The following is a 22,722-nucleotide window of genomic DNA, read 5'->3' as shown; positions in this document are numbered from 1 at the left end:
AAGTGTCTCTGGACAAAGAGGGAAAAGAGAAATTGTATACTTTGGTGGACATGATAATGTGAGGAGAAGATTTAGTCCTCTGACCAAGATGCAACTTCACAGACCATGTTAGGAATTTTCCAATTAATTAGGGCTGTGGTAGAGATTCTCTGCTATCTCATATACCCACACATATATCTACATGCCTTTAACTTTTGAGCAGAATAGAGAGTGTTTGCTGTGCTTAGTCGCTCAGTTGTGTCCAACTCTTTGTGACCCCATGGAATATAGCCTGCCAGGCTCCTCTGTCCACAGGGATTCTCCAGGCAAGGAAACTGGAGTGGGTTGCCACGCCCTCCTCCAGGAGATCTTCCCAACCTAGGGATCGAACCCAGGTCGCCTGCATTGCAGGTGGATTCTTTACCATCTGATCTAACAGGGAAGCCCAAGAATACTGGAGTAAATAGCTTGTCCCTTCTCCAGGAGAACTTCCTAACCCAGGAATCAAACTGGGGTCTCCTGCATTGTAGGCAGGTTCTTTACCAGTCGAGCTACCAGGGAAGCCCAGCGAGTGTTTAAGTGACAACAACAACAACAAAAAAGAATTATAGATGGGTAACAGGAATAGGTAATAGAAATTTCTAATGTGGGCTTCCTCTACATATACTGAATATGTTAGACTTGTTTGAAAGAGTTATTGAGGTCAATTTTGTTTTTTAAACAATATGCCAGGCAATATTACTTTGATTTTAACTATTAATGTAACAAATGACAGACAGATTTTAAGCACAGTCTTTTCAAAGGGGCATTTCTGAAGGGCTCAAAGAAAATAGAACATTACTGACTCACTCAGCATTTAGTAAGTAAGTACTTGGACTGAGTTTTCAGTATCAGGTACTGACTGCTGTACAAGAGAAAGTATAATTTATAACTTTTGGTTTCCTGATGCTTACTTATACTGTTTATGAAAATTGATTCTTAAACTTTGGCAGGCATCAGGATTACTTAGAGAATTTGTTAAAACTGCTGGGCCATTTCAGATTCAGAAGATTTGGTGTAGAGACTAAAAATCTGCATTTCGAACAAGTTTTCATGTGACACTGATGCTATTGGTCAAGGAACTACTCTTTGAAAATCATGGACTGATAAAGATTATCCTTAATTTAACAGAATGTTAAAAAAAATGTTGTTAATGGCAAATTAAGATTTTCTTTAGTGGATAATTATTATTCATGACTTTAATGATGGTTAGAATGTATTTTGTAGTCGTAACAATGGAAAAATAGCATGAAGTATGACAGCCCAATAAAGAAAGTGTTTTCCTCTCACTATTATAGACAGACTTTTTTCCTTTTCTTTTTCTTTTCTTTAGCAAACTTTAAGCAATTCATTGGAAGAAGTCTAAACAGCACTGTGCCCTAAACAATGCACCAGTCCAAATAAGTGCTGAAGGATTGCAAAGTTGAAAGTCAAGGTGCCATTTGTTTTTCTTGTGCAGCCTGACACTGCTTCTAATTATGATCAAAATATTCATATATAAATAACAAGATTAGAAGGAAATATGCCTATATTGCATTTGGGCTTATTTTGATAATATAGAAAGCATTACCGCAGACATGGTTTAAAATTTTTCAGCTTTAGTTTTGTCTGGCCAAGTATTTTGATAAAGTTAGAATTTAGTCTAAAAGTCATGGAATGGCAAAAACAATGGGTTTGTGAGACCAGATTTGGGGTTTTATCCAATTTTGGTGGACATCTGTAGTGACTTTTAGACTATACATAAGAATTCTCTTCAACTTAATTCTTTCCTTCTCAGCTGTATCTAGTCAGTCTCCATGTTCTCGCTAATCTTCCTCATAACAGTAGCTCTTGTTCCCTTTTGTCTACTTTTGTCTAAACCATTATTTCCTCATGAAAATTCTCCAAGCTCATTTCACTGATTCCTCTTTGTCATAATTTGAAATACTCCCCTATTTTACCTTAGACCAATGCAAACCTTCCCAATATAAACAGTTCTCATTTTGTTGGCTCCTTCTCATCTGCCATTATAAATGGCAGATCTCTCACATTCAAAAATAGTTTACTTAACCAATTTCCTCCTATTGAATACTAAAATTGTTAACCATTGTTTCATGTTTGGTATCATTTCTTGGTCATTCATTTTCTCATTGAACATAAGAGCTATGACTGTGGCACATTCTTGGATGGGATAATATCCACCCATTAAAACTATAGTTTAAATCTTGACATGGAAAAATGTTTGAAATGTTTTTGAAGAAAAAGTCTCTTTATACTATACTATTTATGACATAGTTCTTTCTTGATTACAAACGCACACACATAATATATGTCAGTGGTCAACTCTAGGTGGTTGGATTGGAAAAATATTTTAATTTTAATGTCTAGGTATTTTTGGATATTTTACAACAAATATGTGTTATATGCATAATAAGTTATAAAGGGCATAGAAAAATAAAATGAAAATATGCCTATGCGTAATAGTGATTGCTGTTAGGAAGTTAGATTTTCAATTTTTTCTCCTTTTATATACTTCAGTTTTAGTACTAAATAGTATTTAAATTGATTATTAAATAGCATTTAAAAGTTGAATAGCATTAAAAAATCAATATTTAATATTATTATGTAGTATTTATATTTAGTATTAGAAGGGATAAAATTAATGTTTAAAGATTATATTTAATTTATGTTAGTATATGCCAAACCATGTGTAATTCCAATAATACTACTTTTCTGTGTAAAAACTTTAGAGCTTGCTTTTTCCTTGTAACCGAATTTCGAATTGCTTAACCAGGGAAGCAAGCTTTCCATAGACCATTACCTGCAGATCACTGTTTTTCATTATCCAATGCTGCATCTCAACAAGCTTTCAATGTCCTTGGATAGAATCCCCACTCTTTTCTACTTTACCATTCCTTTACCGCTCCCTGACCTTAACTTTTCTGCATGTCTACACTCATCTTTTCTGCAAAGCCTAGGCCAAATGCTAATCTCCATGGACCTATGTTAGTCTAATTACAACATCTGAGTGCACTTAACATTTTGTTTTTCATTTTTAGATTCCATTCAATTCTTTCTGTGTAGTTTTTCTGTGCATATATTAGCTTTTCAACTTTATTTATTGCACGTGTTTTTTGGTTCATAAGGACATAGTTAAACTAGTAAAACTAGTTAATTTAATAAAATCTGTTCTCACAAAGCATATCGTCAGTAATTTATGGACTGAAAAACAAATCTGTTTGTGAATCTGGCCTTGGCCGCCTATAGGCTGTGCGCATTTAGACATGATGCTTAACCTCTTGTGCCTTCATTTCCCTTGAAAAATTGACAGAAATGATATTTAGTATTGCTGAAGAATTAGTGAGATAGTTTTATAAATAGCACATTATTTATTTATACAAATTATCTGCTATAACATCAAATGTTATGGTTTAGCTGAAACAGATTGTTTTCCCTACTAGGGTTCAGTTGAGGACAGCAGTTGTTGGCTGAAGAGGAAGTTCTGAATATTTCAGTACAGGGTTTCCTTTGCCAAGATAGCTCCAGTTGTCCAGATAACAAACATGAAGTGAGATGAGATGAAGTGAGATCCTAGGTTCCTCTCCCATCTGTCACACTGGCCAACATTTAGTCCTGTAACCACATTTAGCTGCAAAGGAGTCTGGATGGTTAAGTCTCAGCTGTGTGCTCTATTCAAACTCAGGGGGTGGGTCCTTTTGCCAAGGAGGGAAGAAAAGAATGAGGCCAAATAGCACTCCTACCAAAACCAGTATTCTGAGCCTAAAAGACTGTAACCCAAAGCCAAATGAGATGAATACTCAAAAACAAGGGCCTTGTTAAACCTGATGGCCCATTTGATCTCTCCAGTGAAACGTGTCTATCTATGCTACACATGCTTCCCTAGTAGCTTAGCTGGTAAAGAATCTGCCTGCAATGCAGGAGACCCTGGTTCAATTCCTGGGTTGGAAAGATCTGCTGGAGAAGGGATAGGCTACCCATGCCAGTATTCTTGGGCTTCCCTGATGCCTCAGCTGGTAAAGAATCTGTCTGCAATGCGGGAGACCTGGGTTTGATCCCTGAGTTGAGAAGATCCCCTGGAGAAGGGAAAGGCTATGCACTTCAGTATTCTGGCTTAGAGAATACTGTATAGTCCATGGGGTCACAAAGAACTAGACACGACTGAGCGACTTTCACTTTCATGCTACACATACCTTTTCCCTCAAATTCTTACAACTCTTTAAAGATAGGGAATTTGTCAACATAACTTATTTAGCTGGCAGTGTATTCCCTCATCTGCTTTACTTTCATTATTTTTTATTTAAAATTTATTGGAATATAGTTGCTTTACAATGTTGTATTAGTTTTTAGTGTACAGCAAAGTGAATCAACCATGCATATACCTATGTCGTTTGGTTGCATCCAGCTTTTTGTGACCCCTTGGAGTGCAGCATGCCACACTTCCCTGTCCTTCAGTATCTCTCAGAGCTTGCTCAAATTCATGTCCATTGAGTCAATGGTACTGTCCAACCATCTCATCCTCTGTCACCTGCTTCTCCTCCTGCCCTCAATCTTTCCCAGCATCAGGGTCTTTTCCAGTGAGTCAGCTCTTCACATCAGGTGGCCAAAGTATTGGAGCTTCAGCATCAGTCCTTCCAATGAATAGTCAGGGTTTTCATTTTCTTTTAGGACTGACTGGTTTGATCTCCTTGCAGTCCAACAGACTGTCAAGAGTCTTCTCCAGGAGCACAGTTCGAATGCATCCCCTCTTTTTTGGATTTCTTTCTGATTTAGGGCTTCCCTGGTACTCAGACTTTAAAAAATCTGCCTGCAATGTGGGAGATCTTGGTTCGATCCCTGGGTCAGTAAGAACCCCTGGAGAAGGGAATGGTACCCACTGTAGTATTCTTGTCTGGAGATTTCCATGGATAGAGAACCCTGGTGAGCTGCAGTCCATAGGGTTGCAAAGAGCTGGACACGACTGAGTGACTAACACTTTTGCTTTTACTAGGTCACCACAGAGCATTGAGTAGAGTTCCCTGGGTTACACAGCATCATCTCATTGGCTGTCTATTTTATGTGTGTGCCTAGTCGTTCAGTTGTGTCCAGGTGTTTGCGACCCCATGGACCATAGCTTGCCAGGCTCCTCTGTCCATGGGGATTCTCCAGGCAAGAATACTTGGCGGGGGGGGTTGCCATGCCCTCCTCCAGAGGATATTCCCAACCCAGGGATCAAACCCAGTTCTCCCACATTGCAGGTGGATTTTTTACCTGTCTGAGACCATCTGAGCCACCAGGAAAGCCCATGTATTTTATACATAGTATCAATAATGTATACATGTCAGTCTCAGTCTCCCAATTCATCCCATTCCTGTACCCCCAGTTGGTATCCATAGGTTTCTTCTCTACCTCTGTGACTGTATTTCTGCTTTGTAAGTAAGATCATCTATAGCATTTTTTTTTTCAGATTCTACATATATGTGTTAGTATATGATTTTTTTTTCTCTTCCTGACTTACTTCACTGTATATGACAGTCTCCAGGTCCATCTACATGTCTATAAATGATCCATTTCTTTCCTTTATATGGCTGAGTAATATACCATTCTAGGGCTTCCTAGGTGGTGCAGTGGTAAAGAATCCACCTGCCAGTGCGGGAGATACAAGAGATGTGGATTTGATCTCTGGGTTAGGAAGATCTCGTGGAGAAGGAAATGCCAACCTGTTTCAGTATTCTTGCCTGGGAAATCTCAAAGACAGAGGAGACTATCCATGGGGTTCCAAAGAGTTGGACATGACTGAGCGACTAAGCACACACACACACCCACACACTCAAATATTCCATTGTATATGTACCACATCTTTTTTATTCATTCCTCTGCTGATGGACACTTAGGTTGTTTCCATGTCCTGGCTATTATAAATAGAGCCTTCTCCACTAGATTAAACAAAGAAAAATCACAACACAAGGGTATTCCATAAATTTCGCTTGTTTAAATGTGGCTCTGGAGAATGTGCAGTTAAAGATTATGAACATGTTATGTTTGTATCAAGGTGATGGTAGAAGCCTTTGGTTGCTAAAAAAAAAAAGCCCAATTTGTTTTTTAGCTAATTTTTCAGTTCTTTGTAATTAGGATATTTCTTCTGCTCTCACCACTGGGCAGCTATGGAAGGAAAATAGATCAATGAGAATGACCTTACATCTTTATTATTGACTCTACAGTTTTCCAGTAATAGGAGCTTTTTGGAATTATATGATGTCCTCTATGGATGACAATGTATGAATGTTACTACATTTCCTTGTGTGACAGTGTGCTATTTCCTGGCAGTGCTGAGGGTCATGTAGCACACAATGATAAATAAAGAAACATCCTGTGCATTCTTAGATCTTCACATTTTTATTTTGAAACATAGAATTCCATATCGGTTAACACCTACTTTTAAACAAAATGATGCATTAATTAAATGCCTTGTCATAACTGTTATAAGCTCTGTTAGAAAAATAAACATCTCACAACAAACTACAGTATCAGCTTTTTAATAAATACATAAACCAAAGTTAGTAGTCAATCAGAATTATATGAACAGGCTCATAGTATCTAAGTGAAATTATTGTATCCCCAATTTTCTATGTCATTTAAGGCAATTTAAATTTCTGTATAATTCAAAGTCAGAAATAGTAAGAAACTTGTTTAATGACAATTTCTTTCTTAGAACTATTTTGATTTCAAATACTTTAATTTAAAAATACACTCTATATTAAAATGTTTTCTACAGAGGCAGGAGTTGTTAAATGAAACACATAGGTATATTACTGATAATTTAAAAACATTACTAATTTTTTGCAGATTTAAAAAACTTTAATGAAGTAACTGGTAAATGTAAAATAGTTTTAAACTTATGTTAAATATATACAAAATGAATTTCTATATTAATATGTGCAAATTTATATTTTATTATAATTTAGAATTAAAATATTTTATATTCAGTATTTTAAAGAAAATCTATGTGCCATATTTGTCATTGTATGGAATTGTTATCAAAATCACATTTATCTGTGGTACAGTGTAAAGTTAGTAAAGACTTTTTTACACAAATCATACATTTCCATCCTTGATGACTGCAGTTTTTTTTTTTTAATTGTTGAATAGATGATTTTAACTGAAATAGGCTGTGGAGCTTAGAAACCTGATTAATAGAGATAGTTTATGAAGATAAATTTTTGTGGGAAAGTAATCCAGGTAGATAAAGGAGTAGTGTTGTTACTCTCAGGTATTTCATTGACAGCTGCCCAGATAGCTGAACAATTGTTTCATGTAAGTCAAATAATTTAAATATGCAGTTTTATGAGTCATTACATGGGCTTAAGGTGAGTTTATGAAAGCCAAAGAGAAAAATCAAACAAAAGAATAGAAAGGACATAGAAAAATAAAAATGTAAGAGGACTTTAAGGGAAAATTTCCTTACAACACTGATTGGTTGTATGATACTTTTCTTCTATCATTGACATAAGACACATAAAATGGTTCAAAATCTTAAAATTGCAAAAATTTAAATCTAAATGTGATGATTTTATGTAATATTTTTCCAGTTAATTCTGTTTAAGAGTGAGATGATCACATGAAAGTATTCTTTAGAGAGTAATAGAATAAACATTTGTTAACAAACCTGGGAGAAACTCAGTCATTCTTGTCAGTTAGGTTAGGGTTTGCTGAAGCATAAACAGAAAGTTGAAAGAGCTTTTATATAAAGGTCTGCAGGATCTAAACTCATAATCAGATGGTTAGGCTTCATGTTAAGTGGTAATGTGATTCAGATGTACTGAAAACTGACTTCACGTGTTATCGTACGTGTGTTCTTAAATATTTATATAGAAATGAATGTCTCTATACCCGTGAACATTTAGTTAAAGATGAATTAGTGTAATATTTATTTAAGTAAAATTATAAAAACTGCATCTTAGAGGCCAATAATCACAAGATATATTTCAGAGATGTTAAATTGAAAAGTAGATATCTTAGACTTAATGAAATATGAACATGTATAACCCATAATAAATTGGCCATTGAAGAATTATAAGAAAAAAGGGGAATGATCTGAAAGAATGCTAGTTTCATATTTATTTGAAAATATGTCTCAGCTTGCATTGCATTAAGTGGAGTTCTTAAGGTCAGTATAAATAAGGATAGTTGTAAATTAAATGTTAAGAGTAAATAAAATAATATAATATGCACAAGATTGAACTTCCAAGTATCTGTATTTCATTAGATACTTTTATTAAAATATATGGATCTCAAATCCCTTAAAATTGAAATAAGCTTGAACAGTTGTAAACATTTAAAATTCTCAGTTTTTAATGGGTCTTTGTTTAGGTACATAGATTCAAATGACTTTTAAAATCATTAAGAGATATTTGGAAATGAAGAACTTCATTATATTATTATAGGCAGTTATTTTTCACAATTAGGCTAATTGAACTTGAAGTTTGGGGGCAATCTCTTAGGAAAAGTGAGTAGAAAAAAAATAGGGGTAAGAAAAGGAAGGAAAAGCCATTGAGTTTAACTTATTATAAAGGTATCATAAGGAATATAATTCTATGGAGAAAAATTTTCATAATCCATCATAATTATATTTCAACATTGTATGGATGTCCATTGTCATGCATAAGAATATCTTCAATAGCGATTAAGTGTATATTCAAAATGTTTGAAATTTATTCTTTAGTGGAGTATTGCATCTGATGCATCCACTAATTTTGAGTTTTGACAAATTTGCCTCTAGAGAAATCTATTCTATGTAATCATAGATTTTTGTATTTGTTTAAACCAAACTAAATTGAACGTTTAGGACATAATCAGAGTTTTAGTGAATTTTTGAGTCTTTCAGAGAATGTCTGTACATAAATATTAATAAATTAAAAAAAGATGCTTATAAATCCACACATATTGCAGTATAAAGATATCCCCAGAGAAGTAAAATTCATACAGTTATATTGTAGTGTATATATGGCCTATTTCTAAATCATGACGTACTTTAGGGCACAGAAATGCTGTCGTACCAAAAGAGTTGTTCAAGTTCTTAACTTCGTTAACCATTTAAAGTTTCACTACTTGTGTTTAATATCAGTGAATCTCAAAAGGCTCCTCTGGTCATATTAGTTGAAATAGGCTTTGTTTACATAAATTATTTAATCTAAGAATACCCTGTTTTCCCTTAACTTTTCATTAATTCTAACTAATCAAATATTAATTATCTCTCACAAGGAAAATATCAATTATTCAAGTAAATATAAGCTCTAAAATCTTTAAGAATTAGATCTTTAAATAAAAAAGGAAAGCACAAGACATCACAAGCATAACTGCAATCACCATCTAGCATCAAACTGCCTATCAGGAAGCTTGTCCCTTCCTATGAGAAGAGACTTGTTTCATTATAAATTAGTGCAAACTAATGAGAGTGTCCAAATATCCATCCCTTTTTTTTAAGGATTTCATTTTATTATCCTCTTTTGGATAATTCAGCCCACATAGACATTAGTTAATGAACCTTGTAATGTTTTAAAAATTCTAAATGTGTCAAAGTTTTCAGTATTTCAATGAATGGATATTTTCCACTTTTTCCTTTGGGGGCTGACAGGTATTCATTTATTTCCTTTTTTAAAAGAATGTAATGTGTGACAGGCAAGCTGCTAAAACAATTATTATGTTATCCTTGGTGATCAAAGGTATTTTACATAAGTGAGTCACAATACTGAATTATGTCAATGCCGCTGATCACTCATTCGGGGAAGGAAATACTGCTCAATTTAGCATCGTAATTGCCTGGCTTCAGGGGATGGCTGATGGAACTACTGTGTCTTTTGGTTCTGGAACAACTTATTATACATTTTTGAATCTTCTTTAGGGTGGATGGGATATAGTCTTCATCGAAATGTAGACATCTGGCACTTTGATTAACTCAAGTGCTGGAAGACAGAAAATCGGGGAAGCTGATTGTAAAAGGACATTTAAAAGGAATTTAAAACAACTTCCTTTGTTGTCATATGCAAAGCTCTGTGCTGTACACAGGACTATTTGACTTCTAGCCAATAAAATCAGAGTGAATAACTCTAAGGATATGGTAGTTGTGATGAAGTTCCTGTTAGGGAAGATAAAAGTTCATCACCTCTGTATCAAGCTCTTGGACTGAGCACTGCACGACCCCAGGGGAAATGCTGTTCACACAGCCTGTGTGAATAGACTTCTCTCTGCTGCTGCTAAGTCGCTTCAGTCATGTCCGACTCTGTGCGACCCCATAGATGGCAGCCCACCAGGCTCCCCCGTCCCTGGGATTCTCCAGGCAAGAAAACTGGAGTGGGTTGCCATTTCCTTCTCCAATGCATAAAGTGAAAAGTGAAAGTGAAGTCGCCCAATCGTGTCTGACTCTTCTCGACACCATGGACCGCAGCCCACCAGGCTCCTCCGTCCAAGGGATTTTCCAGGCAAGAGTACTGGAGTGGGGTGCCATTGCCTTCTCCGCTAGTTAGGCCATTTTGCAGTCTGTTAGAAGCTGATTAGCAGAAAGACTGGATGCCAACCATGGACAATTCGGTTTGAATTACTTTTTTCTGCTTTGTTTTAGAATTGTCATACTCGTTCACTTAAGACTTCAGTAAATCACATTTAAAAATACTTGCCAATTGACTATTTTAAAGATTCAAGAGGTAGTATGACATTGTTCAGTGAGCACTGGCCTGGCAGTAAAATAGTTCTCTTTGAGTGCTGCCACTTAGTCACTGAGGGGTTTTTGAAAAATCATTTGAACTTTCTGAGCCTCAGTTCCCCTGAATAACCACAAGCGTGAATTAGCTTATTTCTAAAGATATTGTCTATTCTTCTCTAATTGTGTATTTTTAGAATTCTGGTGAGTTGGATTGAGGGGATTCAGGGAAAGAATATCCTTAGACTGCTTCAAAGGGCAAAAGTAATATAGCTTAATTTAGTTTTAATTTGAAAAATATTACTATCTGCTTTGAATAAATATTGGAGAAATCACATTCAAAACTGTGGCACTTTGCTTGAGGCAAAGTTTCTAAATATTTTGTGAATTTCAACCTGATGATTAGACAAATGAAGTGGTAAAATAATCCATCCAGTTTACCAGGTAAGAAGATCTAAAACTCTACATCAGCAAACAATGAAGCTGTTCAGATTTTGATGTTACTTGAAGTGTCCCTTATTAAACATTGAACTTTGAAAAATATTCTAATAAAGTGACATTGTATTATTATTAATTTTTTATGGCAGTAGTAACTTAGCACTTATTAATCCAGTCATCTGTGACATATATAAACTTATCCTGTAAGAAAGAAAACCAAAATATAAAGGCAAAGAGGAAAGAATGTTAGAATTAGTATCCATCTTGTCAAAGAAAACAAACACACATGCATAAAACTACTATTTCAAAAGCAATATCCCTCAAGATTAAGGTTTTATCTGTTTATCTCTTGAATGAATGAAACACTAATCATTTATTCATCTGTCTGGTCTTATCTGTTCACTGCTGCCAGTTGTTGAAGTGCTTGGCAACATTAGTATAACTGCATTATTCGTTTGTCTGCATGTTTGGTGCAGGGATTACGGTAGCCTTGTAGTGACACAATGCCAAAACTATCTCACAGCATTGTCTCTCTGGGAAGTGTACAAATGGTGGGTACCTGTAAAGTGTAGTCAGTGCTCTTCAGATAATCTACATTCTATGCTGATCTAAATAAGTTATATATTACAGTAAAGTGCTACAATGACACTAGTATCAAACAGTAGTAAGACACATTTTTCTCTGAAAAATTCAGCAGCAGTGTGAGTCACATGATGATGAGGATGCTTGTCAGTCTTCATTCGAGTAGACAACCAGCAACTGGCATGATCTAGCAAGTTTGTCTCTTCCTGTGACTTCTAAAATAGTAAATTTTAGGAGCAATTATTTAAAATCCAGTTTCCCATAAGGTACTTTCTTTTTTTATCATTTTAGAAGTTGCACCTGAAAGTTTCATGAGCATTTAATTTGCTAATGTCCATTTTTATTTCTTCAGGTTTTTCACGTCGGTAGGTTACTGCTCTTGTGCAAACACTTTGCAGAATCAACTTGTCCTTGATAAGGAAGAAATATTATCATTAATTAAGAGCCTAAATATTGAAAGTAGACAATAACACACTGATAGTAATTCATTTTTAGAATTCACTGACCTTTTTTGAGGCTGACACCCTGTAATCTGCCGAGGACTTAATTTTATTATTATTCCATTGTAGTATCACCTGTCTAATGATCAGGACTTTAAGCAACCCAATCAAGAATGTGACTATGAAAATGATGAAAAATATTCTCAAGTAGCTTGGACTAGAGAGGCATTCTGTAAAGAAGCAAATAATACATGGTTTAAAAAACTGGAATGAGTAAATCAAAGGATTCTAACAGTAGTATTAGAAATAAATAATGTTTATCATCTCAATTAATAGGATCAGAGATATTTGCAAATCTACATTTTCAAAACGAAGGACTTCCATTGTTGTTGATTCAAAAGTAAACTAATTATTATTACACATTTATTATTCAAGTATTTTTAACAAAAAACTCTCCTTCAGAGAATAGCCACAATTAAGGTATTCAATAAGATTATTTCTTTTCAGCTTGATTCTTGTACTAACTAGAATATTTCCAAATCCTTAACTAAATGTGATTTCAACCACGACAGAGAGAAGGACAGTTTTTGTGGTATGATGTGGATCACTAAGTGGAAAATAGGATATAAGAATTATTTAACAGCTCCATGCATTAACATATGTTTTTCTTGTTATGCTTACTCCTCATTTGTTACACATCAGTAATGGAAAATAAAGTAAACATCTGCAGAAGCTAAAATTAGTACTACTCTCATAGATGAATAAATATTTCCTTTGAAACTGTAGTGTAAGTTTTCATTATTATTACACGTAGCTTCTCCAGGAAATGGGAGTGTACAGTTTGGGACAATACCCAAATCTCTTTCCTCGATTGTTATTAATTTATTTTTTACTTGTCTTTTAACTAAATCTATCATATTCTGCTTCTAAAAATACCACTTTTTGTTTTTTAAGAGCAGATAATTACTAGCTGGAAAAGGAAATGCTGTATTAAGAGGGGCAGGCTAGGTCCCTGTTTTAGCACTGGACCTTTGGCAAGCTCTAGTTGGAAAGTCTACAGCCTCTGTGGCTGCCAGAGGTATTACCCTAATCTAAGAGGAACATGGTTGCATAATACACAAGTATTCCACAGAACTCATCAGCTGCCCCACACTCACAGAGTTACCTCCCAGCCTAAAGTGCCATGTGCTTTTCTGCACATTCTCCAGACTTTGGGGACTTCATCTAACTGTCTGAAAGTCTCCTTGAGAAGGCCTTTCGGGAGGCGACCTAACAAGACTTAGAAAAGCAGTCACCCAGTCATGAGTGATTTCTGTTTGAATTCCCCCGGATGACCAAGCATGCTCTTAAACAGCCAAGAATTCAGTAAAAAGGGCAAGGGCTCATCTCCAAGTGGGAAGACTTAGAGCCAGTTTTTTTTTTTTTTTTCATCATAATGTTAAGGTTCCTTGAAAGAAGTGCTAAAAGGAGACTGGAAGACAACTAATTGGAGTAGAAGCACCAAACCCAAGTGTGAGTCCCCCTGTGTTATGGTCTCATACATAGAGAGAATCCAAGATGCTCTATTAAAAGGTGTTACCTTTGGTAGTGCCCAGGTTCGTGACATGCACGCCTTTCATTTCCCTTGGCCAACTTAGAATAGTAATCAGCTAAGGGGGCGCGTGGCTTGATCTCACTTTCTGGCTTCTTTCCTAGTAGGAGTTTAGCCAGGAAAAGCAAAATAACCCTTTAAGTGTGATCAAGTGGATAGATAATAGAGGTGGTTAACAAATGCCCTTTTTCCTCTCCTTGCACCAGAGTTGTGAAGGGGAGGGGAGCCCTCTAGCTATTAATACTAATACATTTTATAAATATTTCTAATGGTTTAGGGTGGAAGACATTTTCAGGATTCAAACCTGTATGCATTTAAAAATTTTTAATTTTGGAGAACCAAAAATTTAGCTCCAGCCATGCCTCTTTTCTTAGTTTAGGTCAAGCAAGGGATTTTCCTAAGGAGCTTTAAGGGAATACATTTTGTTAGCCACACTTAGGTCAAAATAGGTTTATTTACTTAACATAATAAATTACATGTTGACAGTCAGTGCTCTATTTATTAGAAAAGGCACTTGGCTTTTGGGTGTGATTGTTGCAGCCCCATCTGGCAGCACATGGGCTCTTTTCAAATCTAAATTTATTATGGGCTAAGGTTAGTATGGATATCAGGGGAGAGGAAACAAAACTCTGGAGAAAGTTTATTCTTCTGTGCAATCTCTCTAAGACCTAGAATTATTCTTACAGGTTGGAAGAGAGACCAGAAATAATAGTAGCAGTAGGAATGTTCTCAATGAATACATAATTTCAGGCTTCATTTCGAATTCTTATATAGTTTAACATCTTAAACCTGGACAAAAGGAAGGCACTGGCATTTGGGTTCTAGTTAACTTTTGTCCAAAATGGTCTTTGAATGTAGAGTTCACATGTTTCTTTCATTCATGTATCATCTTTTAAATTTTTTTAATGTTCACTGGCTTAATTCACACAACTCTTTGAGGTTGATATTATTTTCATTTTATAGATGAGAAAACTGAGGCTCAGGGAAATTTTGTAAGATGGTTAATACTGCTTAGCTACTATTAAGAGTATCAGTAAACATGCTTAAGCCAAGGTCTTCAGACTAAAATTTCCATACCATTTCCATTGTGCCATCTTTATATTTATTCACCGTGGAAAAAAAGCTGTGCTCTGCTCTGTTGTGTCTGACTCTCTGCAGCCCCATGGACTGTAGCCTACCAGGCTCCTCTGTCCATGGAATTTTCCAGGAAAGAGTACTGGAGCAGGTTGCCATTTCTTACTCCAGGGGATCTTCCCAACCCAGGGATGGAACCCATATCTCTTGCATCTCCTGCATTGGCTAGAAGATTCTTTACCACTAGGGCCACCTGGGAAGCTCTCATTCAACTCTAGATTATTGCCTTTTGAAGTTATATACTTCTCAAAAGCAGATCATTACTACCTAGAATTTTTTTTTTTTTTTTTGCATCACCTGAAACATGAAAGTAAATGTTAGTTTCACATGAGGAAGCTTATGACTGGATGCAGGTTTGGGTTGTGGAGGATAATTATGGCTCCATAGACCGGAGAGTTGATGCTTTCGAACTGTGGTGTTGGAGAAGACTCTTGAGAGTCCCTTGGACTGCAAGGAGATCCAACTAGTCCATTCTAAAGGAGATCAATCCTGGTGTTCTTTGGAAGAACTGATGCTAAAGCTGAAACTCCAATACTTTGGCCACCTCATGCAAAGAGTTAACTCATTGGAAAAGACTCTGATGCTGGGAGGGATTGGGGGCAGGAGGAGAAGGGGATGACAGAGGATGAGATGGCTGGAACGCATCACTGACTTGATGGACGTGAGTCTGAGTGAACTCTGGGAGTTGGTGATGGGCAGGGAGGCCTGGCGTGCTGCAATTCATGGGGTCTCAAAGAGCTGGACACGACTGAGCGACGGAACTGAACTGAACTGAGACCTTGTCTTTAAAGGTGAAATGGACTCTACATAGGAAACGCCTATTCTTGGCTCATGAGGTCTCTCAAGAAAATCTGTTTGGTGTAATTCCATGGAGTTGCATAGCATGTGAATTTAGCTGGGTAGTTGAGATGAGAGATCGAACAGTTTAGTCATACCATGGCAAATATCCTCAAACGGTTTTATAGAGTACCATTTCTGGGAGACTGTAAACATTGAAGCAGTTATTTCTTTTTTTTAGGATGGTTGAGCTTTTTGGGAGAACATGGTTCTCTACAGATACTTCAGGACTTTGATTATTAAACTTTTGTTTACCTGATGTTTGGTCCACATAATGCTGTTCTTTGAGAGCACATGAAGTTTTACACCGATCAAGTATAGCTTGAGACAGATTGTGAGGGTGAAGGCATTGCACACAATTCCTATAAGGGGAAATAGAAGTGAAAACGTTTAATTCTTTAAAAGGTTGTAGCTTGTAGTATTTTCTGTAAACAATAAAATGTCCAAATAGGGTACTTTTTTAGGACAGCAGACTTGTTAAACTGGGAAAGAGACCTGTGACATTTATTTGTAATCTTGGCTGAATTTAATACCAAGCAAAATTACATTCTAGCCACTTAAAATATTGTAATGTATAAAATCAACATAATGATATTTTTTGTATTGAAAATAAAATTTCTAGGAAAAGAATAAGATAGTCTTACTATAAAATCAAAAACAAAACCAGCCAGCACAGCTGTTTTAGAAAATGAATATTATGGTACTACTAGAAAAATTTTGCAATGAATATACAGTTCAAATTCTGATTGAGTTGACTAGAAATACCTCCATCATTATCTTCCTAATGAGTTACATAACCTCTTATGCATAATTGTGAAAACTGGAGAATATCTTTTAAAAAATGAAAAAAACAAATTGTAAGCCAGTTATATTTTGAGTAGTTGTCTTTGAGCAGTTAATTACTGGCACAAAACAACAATGCTGCCATTATTTAATATAACCTTTTACTTATCCATCACTTCTTTCTAGAGTGCTTCATAGCTACTACTCTTTTATCTTTAAAAGAATAAAAATAAAACAATAATAACAGGTAACATTTATTCTATGATTACTGTGCACCAAGTACAAAAGTTTAGGGCTTTTTTGCATGAACATCTAATTTAATTATTTCACAGAATTATAGCACAGTATTATTATTATCTGCATTTTTGATATCATGAAACTAAGGCGCAGAGAATTTAAACAATTTTGTCCTAGATCAAAAAGCTAATTAATAGTAAGCTGGGAAGCAGCCAGCTCCTAAATCATAACATTGTACATCTTAAACTTACACAAGATTATCCATCAATTACATCTCAAGAAAGCTGGGGGGACAGCCCCACTGAATCTTTATTAACACTGAATATTATTCTTTAAAAAAAAAACTTTCAAAAAAGGCAGTGAATACCTAGATGAATTCTCATGCATGATCCAAGATTGGAGTCTAAGTCTTCTAATTCCTAAATTCCTCATTCTGTTCTTTTTTAGCATGATGATAATTTGTCTGGAGAAGATCCAGCAACTTTTTGGTTAAGGTAGGCAAAACAGCAAAGATTCAACATGGCTAAATGAAGGACTGTTTTACGTAGGTTTGGAACCAGAAAACACATACCAGTTTTCACTGCAGCCTGTGTGACATGTGGGACAATGTTCACAGAAACGGCCGATGCTCCTGGGATCAGTGCACTCACACCTGCCACATACACATGTGCCTCTCCCACTACACACTTGGCCCTTTGGACTGACACAGAGCTGGGCAGATGCAGATGGGCACTGGCAGCGATCCCCTTCCCAGCCCCTGAAGCACTGGCATCTGCCGGCCTCACACTCTCCATGCCCTGCAACAAAGATACTCCGAGATCTAAGTTACCGAGATCACTGACTTTGTGAAGCATTTCCAAACATGAATTTCCCTTCCATCCCATGGAAACACACTGACAGTCAAGTGAATGGAAGCAGCATCATTTTCTATTTGTCTGACATAAACAATCCCAGGACTTAGGACTGACTATTTTTAAAGCTGTCCTATTGTAGATAATCTCCCTATGCTAATCTATTGTGCTGACAGTTGTGAATTCTGCCCTGCTGCAGTGGCTGCCCAGCTACTTGAAGGTCACTGTATATTCAGTTCTAAAGTAAAAAGACACAGATATAAAGAAGTAACAGAGGCTGAAGTAATGTTGTCTGATTTGAAATTAGAAAGAAAGGAGTATTTTATGAATAGCTTCCATAATTTTCTCTCCTAGTCGCTCATTATTGCTAAGAGCCTGGGATAACTTTGCATGTCCATTGGGCAAACTCTTCTAAGAGCTTCAGTTCTGCTAGTGCCTTGATTAAAGATGAGATCTCCAGGGAAGCTGAAATAATCCTTTCACATCTTCAGCACATTATGTAGCAGGTTAGTGGTGCATGTCTTAATAAGGTATGTTGTGAAATGTTATTAGGTGGTAAATGAGAGAAAACAAGAGAGAAATCAGGGTGGTATGTTTGTGCATGTTGGAGTTGAGGAAGAACACTGATTATACTTAGTTAAGTGGGTTTTAGCCTGTAGAAAGTAGCCAAAATTTAATATGTTAATGTGAACTATAAATTTTCAAGAGAGGGTACATTTTCAGGGCTGTATAATGTTTTTCAAGTTTATCTGACCAAAGACTTTTCCTTCCTTCCTTTTTTCCTTCCTTTCTTCTCCCTCCCTCCTCCTTCCCTTCCTTTTCTTTGTTCCCTCAATTTCTGGCTTATGCCCTCTCTCCTTTTATTGTGGAGCATCTTACAGTGTAACTGTTCCATAGCCTCTACTGTTGGATCAGCTCAATTTGTTAACTGTAAAATTAATGATATCCAGGCCAAGCAAATGCCTGCCAGACTCAATTTTCTATATATGGGCTACATGCCTAATACTAGCCCGCTGATCTGTGAACATGTGTTATTATTTTCAAAGGACCTTAGTGAAGAAAATACTTGTCAGCCTACAGTTTGTGGTTATAATTTATATACAAATAATTCAAAGCAGATTCTCAATTTCCTCTGTAACAGTAGTTATCATAGTCATGTAGAAGGACCAATACATTGATTTTTAATATTTTACTGTTAACAGACACTGGGATTCTCAGTGTCTCAACATTTCAGACTTCATTGAGAGCTTGACAGCTATAGAAAATGATGACCTCAGAATTCTTTCTCTTCCCTGTCCCAATCAGTTTTAGCACTGAAAAACTTAAGACAATAATTATGGGTTTATTCTAAAGTCATCTATAACCCCTTCTACCTAGATGCCAAGTACAGCTGAATAAATTTTTTAGAATATAAAATATTATGTGCATAAGATATAAAGGAAATTTTCCATCCCATGTTTATGTGAAATAGGGCACATTTTTTATTTATACAAGAATAAAAACATATTTTGTGTATGTTTATTACTTTCCATAAGCTTACTACAATGAAATATTTCATGTTATCAGTAATTTAATATTTGCTTACCAAAATGCAAACATTAAAAAGGTACTTTAATAATAAAAGGATTTTAGTACACTACCATAGAAAAATTAAGTAATTAAATAAGTATTTTGCATTAATTTTCAAATGTTGCATATATTTTCTAGAATTTAACCTCTAGGTGGCAGTAAACTGAATTAGCCAAAACATACTTTTGATATTTTTTGTTTTAAATTATTTCATTTTAAATTTTGGTCTGTATGTGGCCTCTGGACTAATCTTGATTTTTTTATAAAACCTGTATTTTCTTGAAGAGTACTGTCCTTTGACAATTCTGTTGCTGGTATTCCAAAAATAAAGTAGACAGGTTTATATACTACAGATTTATAATGCCATCTCTAATAACACATTAAGAATTTTACAGTGAAAGTATATTTTTATAGCTAACTATCCTCTGAACAAGATGAGGGGAGTGACCATTTATGAGGATAAATCAGAGTCTTCTAGAAGAATACCCAGATTATAGAAAATCTGTCAGACATTGTCAGTAATTTCCTTTTCTGGTATATGTCTTTACAAGGTCACAGCATTCTTGAAAATAATAACTAATTTTTGGTTTTAATTTTTAAGTATTTCCTGTACAAAATAATTTAAACTATAAATATCAGAATTATGTGCAGTATATTTGTGGCTATGTCCTAATTTCACAGACTTTGAAAGTTTAAATATCAGATTCAGATTCATGGTTGGTAATTATAAAGGTGTGATTTAAAGATACTTTAACATATATGCTAGCTTAATATACAACTATATAAATAACTGCATGTACATATTTATACTCACCAGCACACAGATTTCCATGATGATATGGACAAGAAAAGTCATCCTTTTCACAGTATTTTCCATACACTTTTCCAAACTTAATTTTGTGACATAAACATTTCCCACAAATGCAAACTCCTCTACCGCTGCAAACAGGTTGATCCTTGTGTGACTTGCAACTTTCAGAAGGAAATGTATCCTCATCAATATGACATTTATTCTCATCACACTGGAAGCACTTGGTATCTAGAAAAGTTTCTTCTACACACTTTCTTTTAGGTCCTCTGCTGTCATCACACTGACAGCTGCAATTTCTGTGTATATGAATTTTAGTGGTTTCATTGAAACCAATAGGTTTGATGATTGCATAGCTCTTTCCTCCTGTGACATCACATTTTTCCATTGTAACTGTTACATTGAAAAGAACCTAAATTTGTGGGTGAGAGGGAAAAAAGTACATTTATATACTTTGTTTTTATTACTAATATTATATATGTTAATGATATTTTAAGTCAATATTATACCATCTATAAGAAATTAATATTTATAAATTACACATGCATTCTTTTTTCATATGTAGACATAACACTACCTTTTAATTTCATTTTATTTCCTTATTAAGGAACTGGAGAGTTAAAGGATACAATGACTGAGACTTGCCTATCATGCACCATTAAATGGACATGGATTCAAACCTATTTGAAAGGTATCTACTTCTAATCATTCATTTATATCCTCAGATGATTTCTTAGCAAACTTGAGAGAGAATAGACCATTTTCTAGATCCAGTCCTTAACTTGTGGAGTTACGACAAATATTTGGGACTAGAGATAGATCAAATAAACTAAAGTCAAGGGCTTCTGCTCTACTGGTTTAAAACCCTGAAATGAACAATTGTCAAATGAACAATTTTTATTTTGTTTGTCTTTTCCTAGAGCCCAGGTAAAGTTTTGGAGTTAAATTTTAGTTTACACATAATGTTAAGAGGAAAACATGGGGCTTTCCCTGATGTTACTCAAGGGAAAAAGATTTAGGACTCTCAACTTTAAAGTCCTAAGATCTCAATACAAGGTCATACATTTTTCTCAGTGGAGATGTTAGTCTGCAACTAATGATCTGGCCTGGCAGGAATTGGTTTCCCCCATGAAACTACATAATTGCTTTCTCTTGCCAAATTCTTCTCAGTTTTTTCTCCACAACACAATTGGCTTAGTGTGTGTATTTATATTTGTTAACTCATCTTATAATCTTCAGGTAATTCGGCAAACAAGGTTTATAGTTTTCTTCCATGTTAGACTGAGATATATTACAATTTAAAAATAATTTGTGCTAAGCTTTTTGGTCGGGATGGAGATAGATTAGGTAAATAGATATGGATGGATATATATATATGTGTGTATATATATATATGGAGATATATATATATATATATATATATATGACTATATAGAGATTTCCTCTTTCTTATGTATATAGATTATAGATATCCATCCCAACAAAAAAGCCTAACATAAATACATATACACACAAGCACAAACACACACACACAATAAGAAAGATCTAAATTTAGGTTTATATGTTATCTATATCCATGCAGAATTAGAATTAGTCTCATAATATTAAAATCAGTACAACTGATGTCAGACTTGAAATGTTTTTTTCTCTTTAAAATATTAAGGAGTAACAGGTTGTAAGATAATGTGGTCACTGCCAAAATTAAGTAGAGCAAAACTTGGGATTTCTATAATTAAGAGGTCAAATGACTCTTCTTGACAGTCAAACTGTTTATACCACTTTGTTGAAAATGAGGGAAAAAAGGGATGTAGACAAAGAAAAAGAAGTAAGCTAAACCATTCTGCCAAAATTGATTTTGAAAGAAAGAGCTTATTCTAAGAGGGTAATCCTTTCTCAAAAAGTAATAACTGCATTATTTTTTTGGGAGCACAAAAGAAAAAGTTTCTCTATATTCAGTGTAAATAAAACATATTTTTTGTAAACTGGTATAAAATGTCTTTTGGACAAAATTCAAGGAGTGATTATGGAGAAGCCAACAGAACTTGAATTTGAAATAATTAATTTCAAATATACAGTTTGTTGGAGCAACTGTACTATCTGCAGATTCTAAACTTCCCAAGAGGGAAAAGTATATTCTAACTAGAAAGAAAGGAAGATTCTCTTTTATTCAATCTTATTAACAGAATAGTAGTATTTTTAATCTTTCAATAGCTCTTTCTGTATAGCATGATATTAAAATAATTAATAACATCATAGAACCTTAGAGATGGATGGAAGAGTGATTAGAATATTCTAGTTCAAGTTATTTATTTAAAAATGAAGCAACTGATGCCTCACTGAGGTAAATGACTCACTGAAAATCACTTTGTTCTACAAGAATTTCTTTTTAAAGTGTATTTCTGTGTGTTTGCTCTCTCTTGTGCAAATCCTTGGAGAATCCCTATCTTCCATGGTCCTATTTCCTCATGCTGCTATAATCTGAGTCTCTTTTCCATATTTCATTCCTTTTTAGTTAAATGATGACACTTCTTTTTATTGTTGTCCTTAACAAATTTCCCTACTTCCTAGATCATTATATTGAGATAATATAAGTGTCCTGGGACAGTCACAAAGTGAAAGATTTTATAATTCTTAATCCTTATCAACAGCTCCATCACTCCCATTCTTCTGTATTGCTTTTACCCTCAGCTTTCACATTTACTCTGAGAATTTTCAGATTTGAAACAAAAAGGTATTAGCATCATATAAGAAGAGACACTTAG

The 22,722-nt window shown here is 34.9% G+C and overlaps 1 protein-coding gene and 1 long non-coding RNA gene across 5 annotated transcripts in view; one reads left to right on the top strand and one right to left on the bottom strand.

Moving 5' to 3' along the window:
* Nucleotides 1-6,367: 6,367 nt before the first annotated feature.
* Nucleotides 6,368-22,722, bottom strand: part of ITGB8 (integrin subunit beta 8) — a 98,915-nt gene continuing 82,560 nt past the window's right edge. For 2 of the 4 annotated variants that reach the window (XM_059885663.1, XM_015468532.3), the window contains exons 9-13: nt 19,967-20,372; nt 17,304-17,529; nt 15,968-16,074; nt 12,217-12,380; nt 6,368-12,120 (exon numbers count right to left, since the gene is read on the bottom strand). In XM_059885663.1, the coding sequence (XP_059741646.1) occupies nt 11,998-12,120; nt 12,217-12,380; nt 15,968-16,074; nt 17,304-17,529; nt 19,967-20,372 (1,026 nt within the window). In that variant the 3' untranslated portion in view covers nt 6,368-11,997. Of the gene's footprint in view, nt 12,121-12,216; nt 12,381-15,967; nt 16,075-17,303; nt 17,530-19,966; nt 20,373-22,722 lie in introns of those variants that run through there. The other 2 variants (NM_001192875.3, XM_059885664.1) reach the window with 2 other exon arrangements.
* Nucleotides 17,509-22,722, top strand: part of LOC132345073 (uncharacterized) — a 29,247-nt gene continuing 24,033 nt past the window's right edge. Inside the window, exons 1-2 of the long non-coding RNA XR_009494196.1 lie at nt 17,509-18,089; nt 20,568-20,651. This is a non-coding gene — a long non-coding RNA (uncharacterized lncRNA). The remainder of the gene's footprint in view (nt 18,090-20,567; nt 20,652-22,722) is intronic.

This window comes from Bos taurus, chromosome 4, assembly GCF_002263795.3.
Source record: "Bos taurus isolate L1 Dominette 01449 registration number 42190680 breed Hereford chromosome 4, ARS-UCD2.0, whole genome shotgun sequence".
In the NCBI taxonomy this organism is placed as follows: Eukaryota; Metazoa; Chordata; class Mammalia; order Artiodactyla; family Bovidae; genus Bos; species Bos taurus.
Note: the sequence above shows the minus strand (reverse complement) of the source record. Positions and strands in the feature narration are given on the sequence as shown.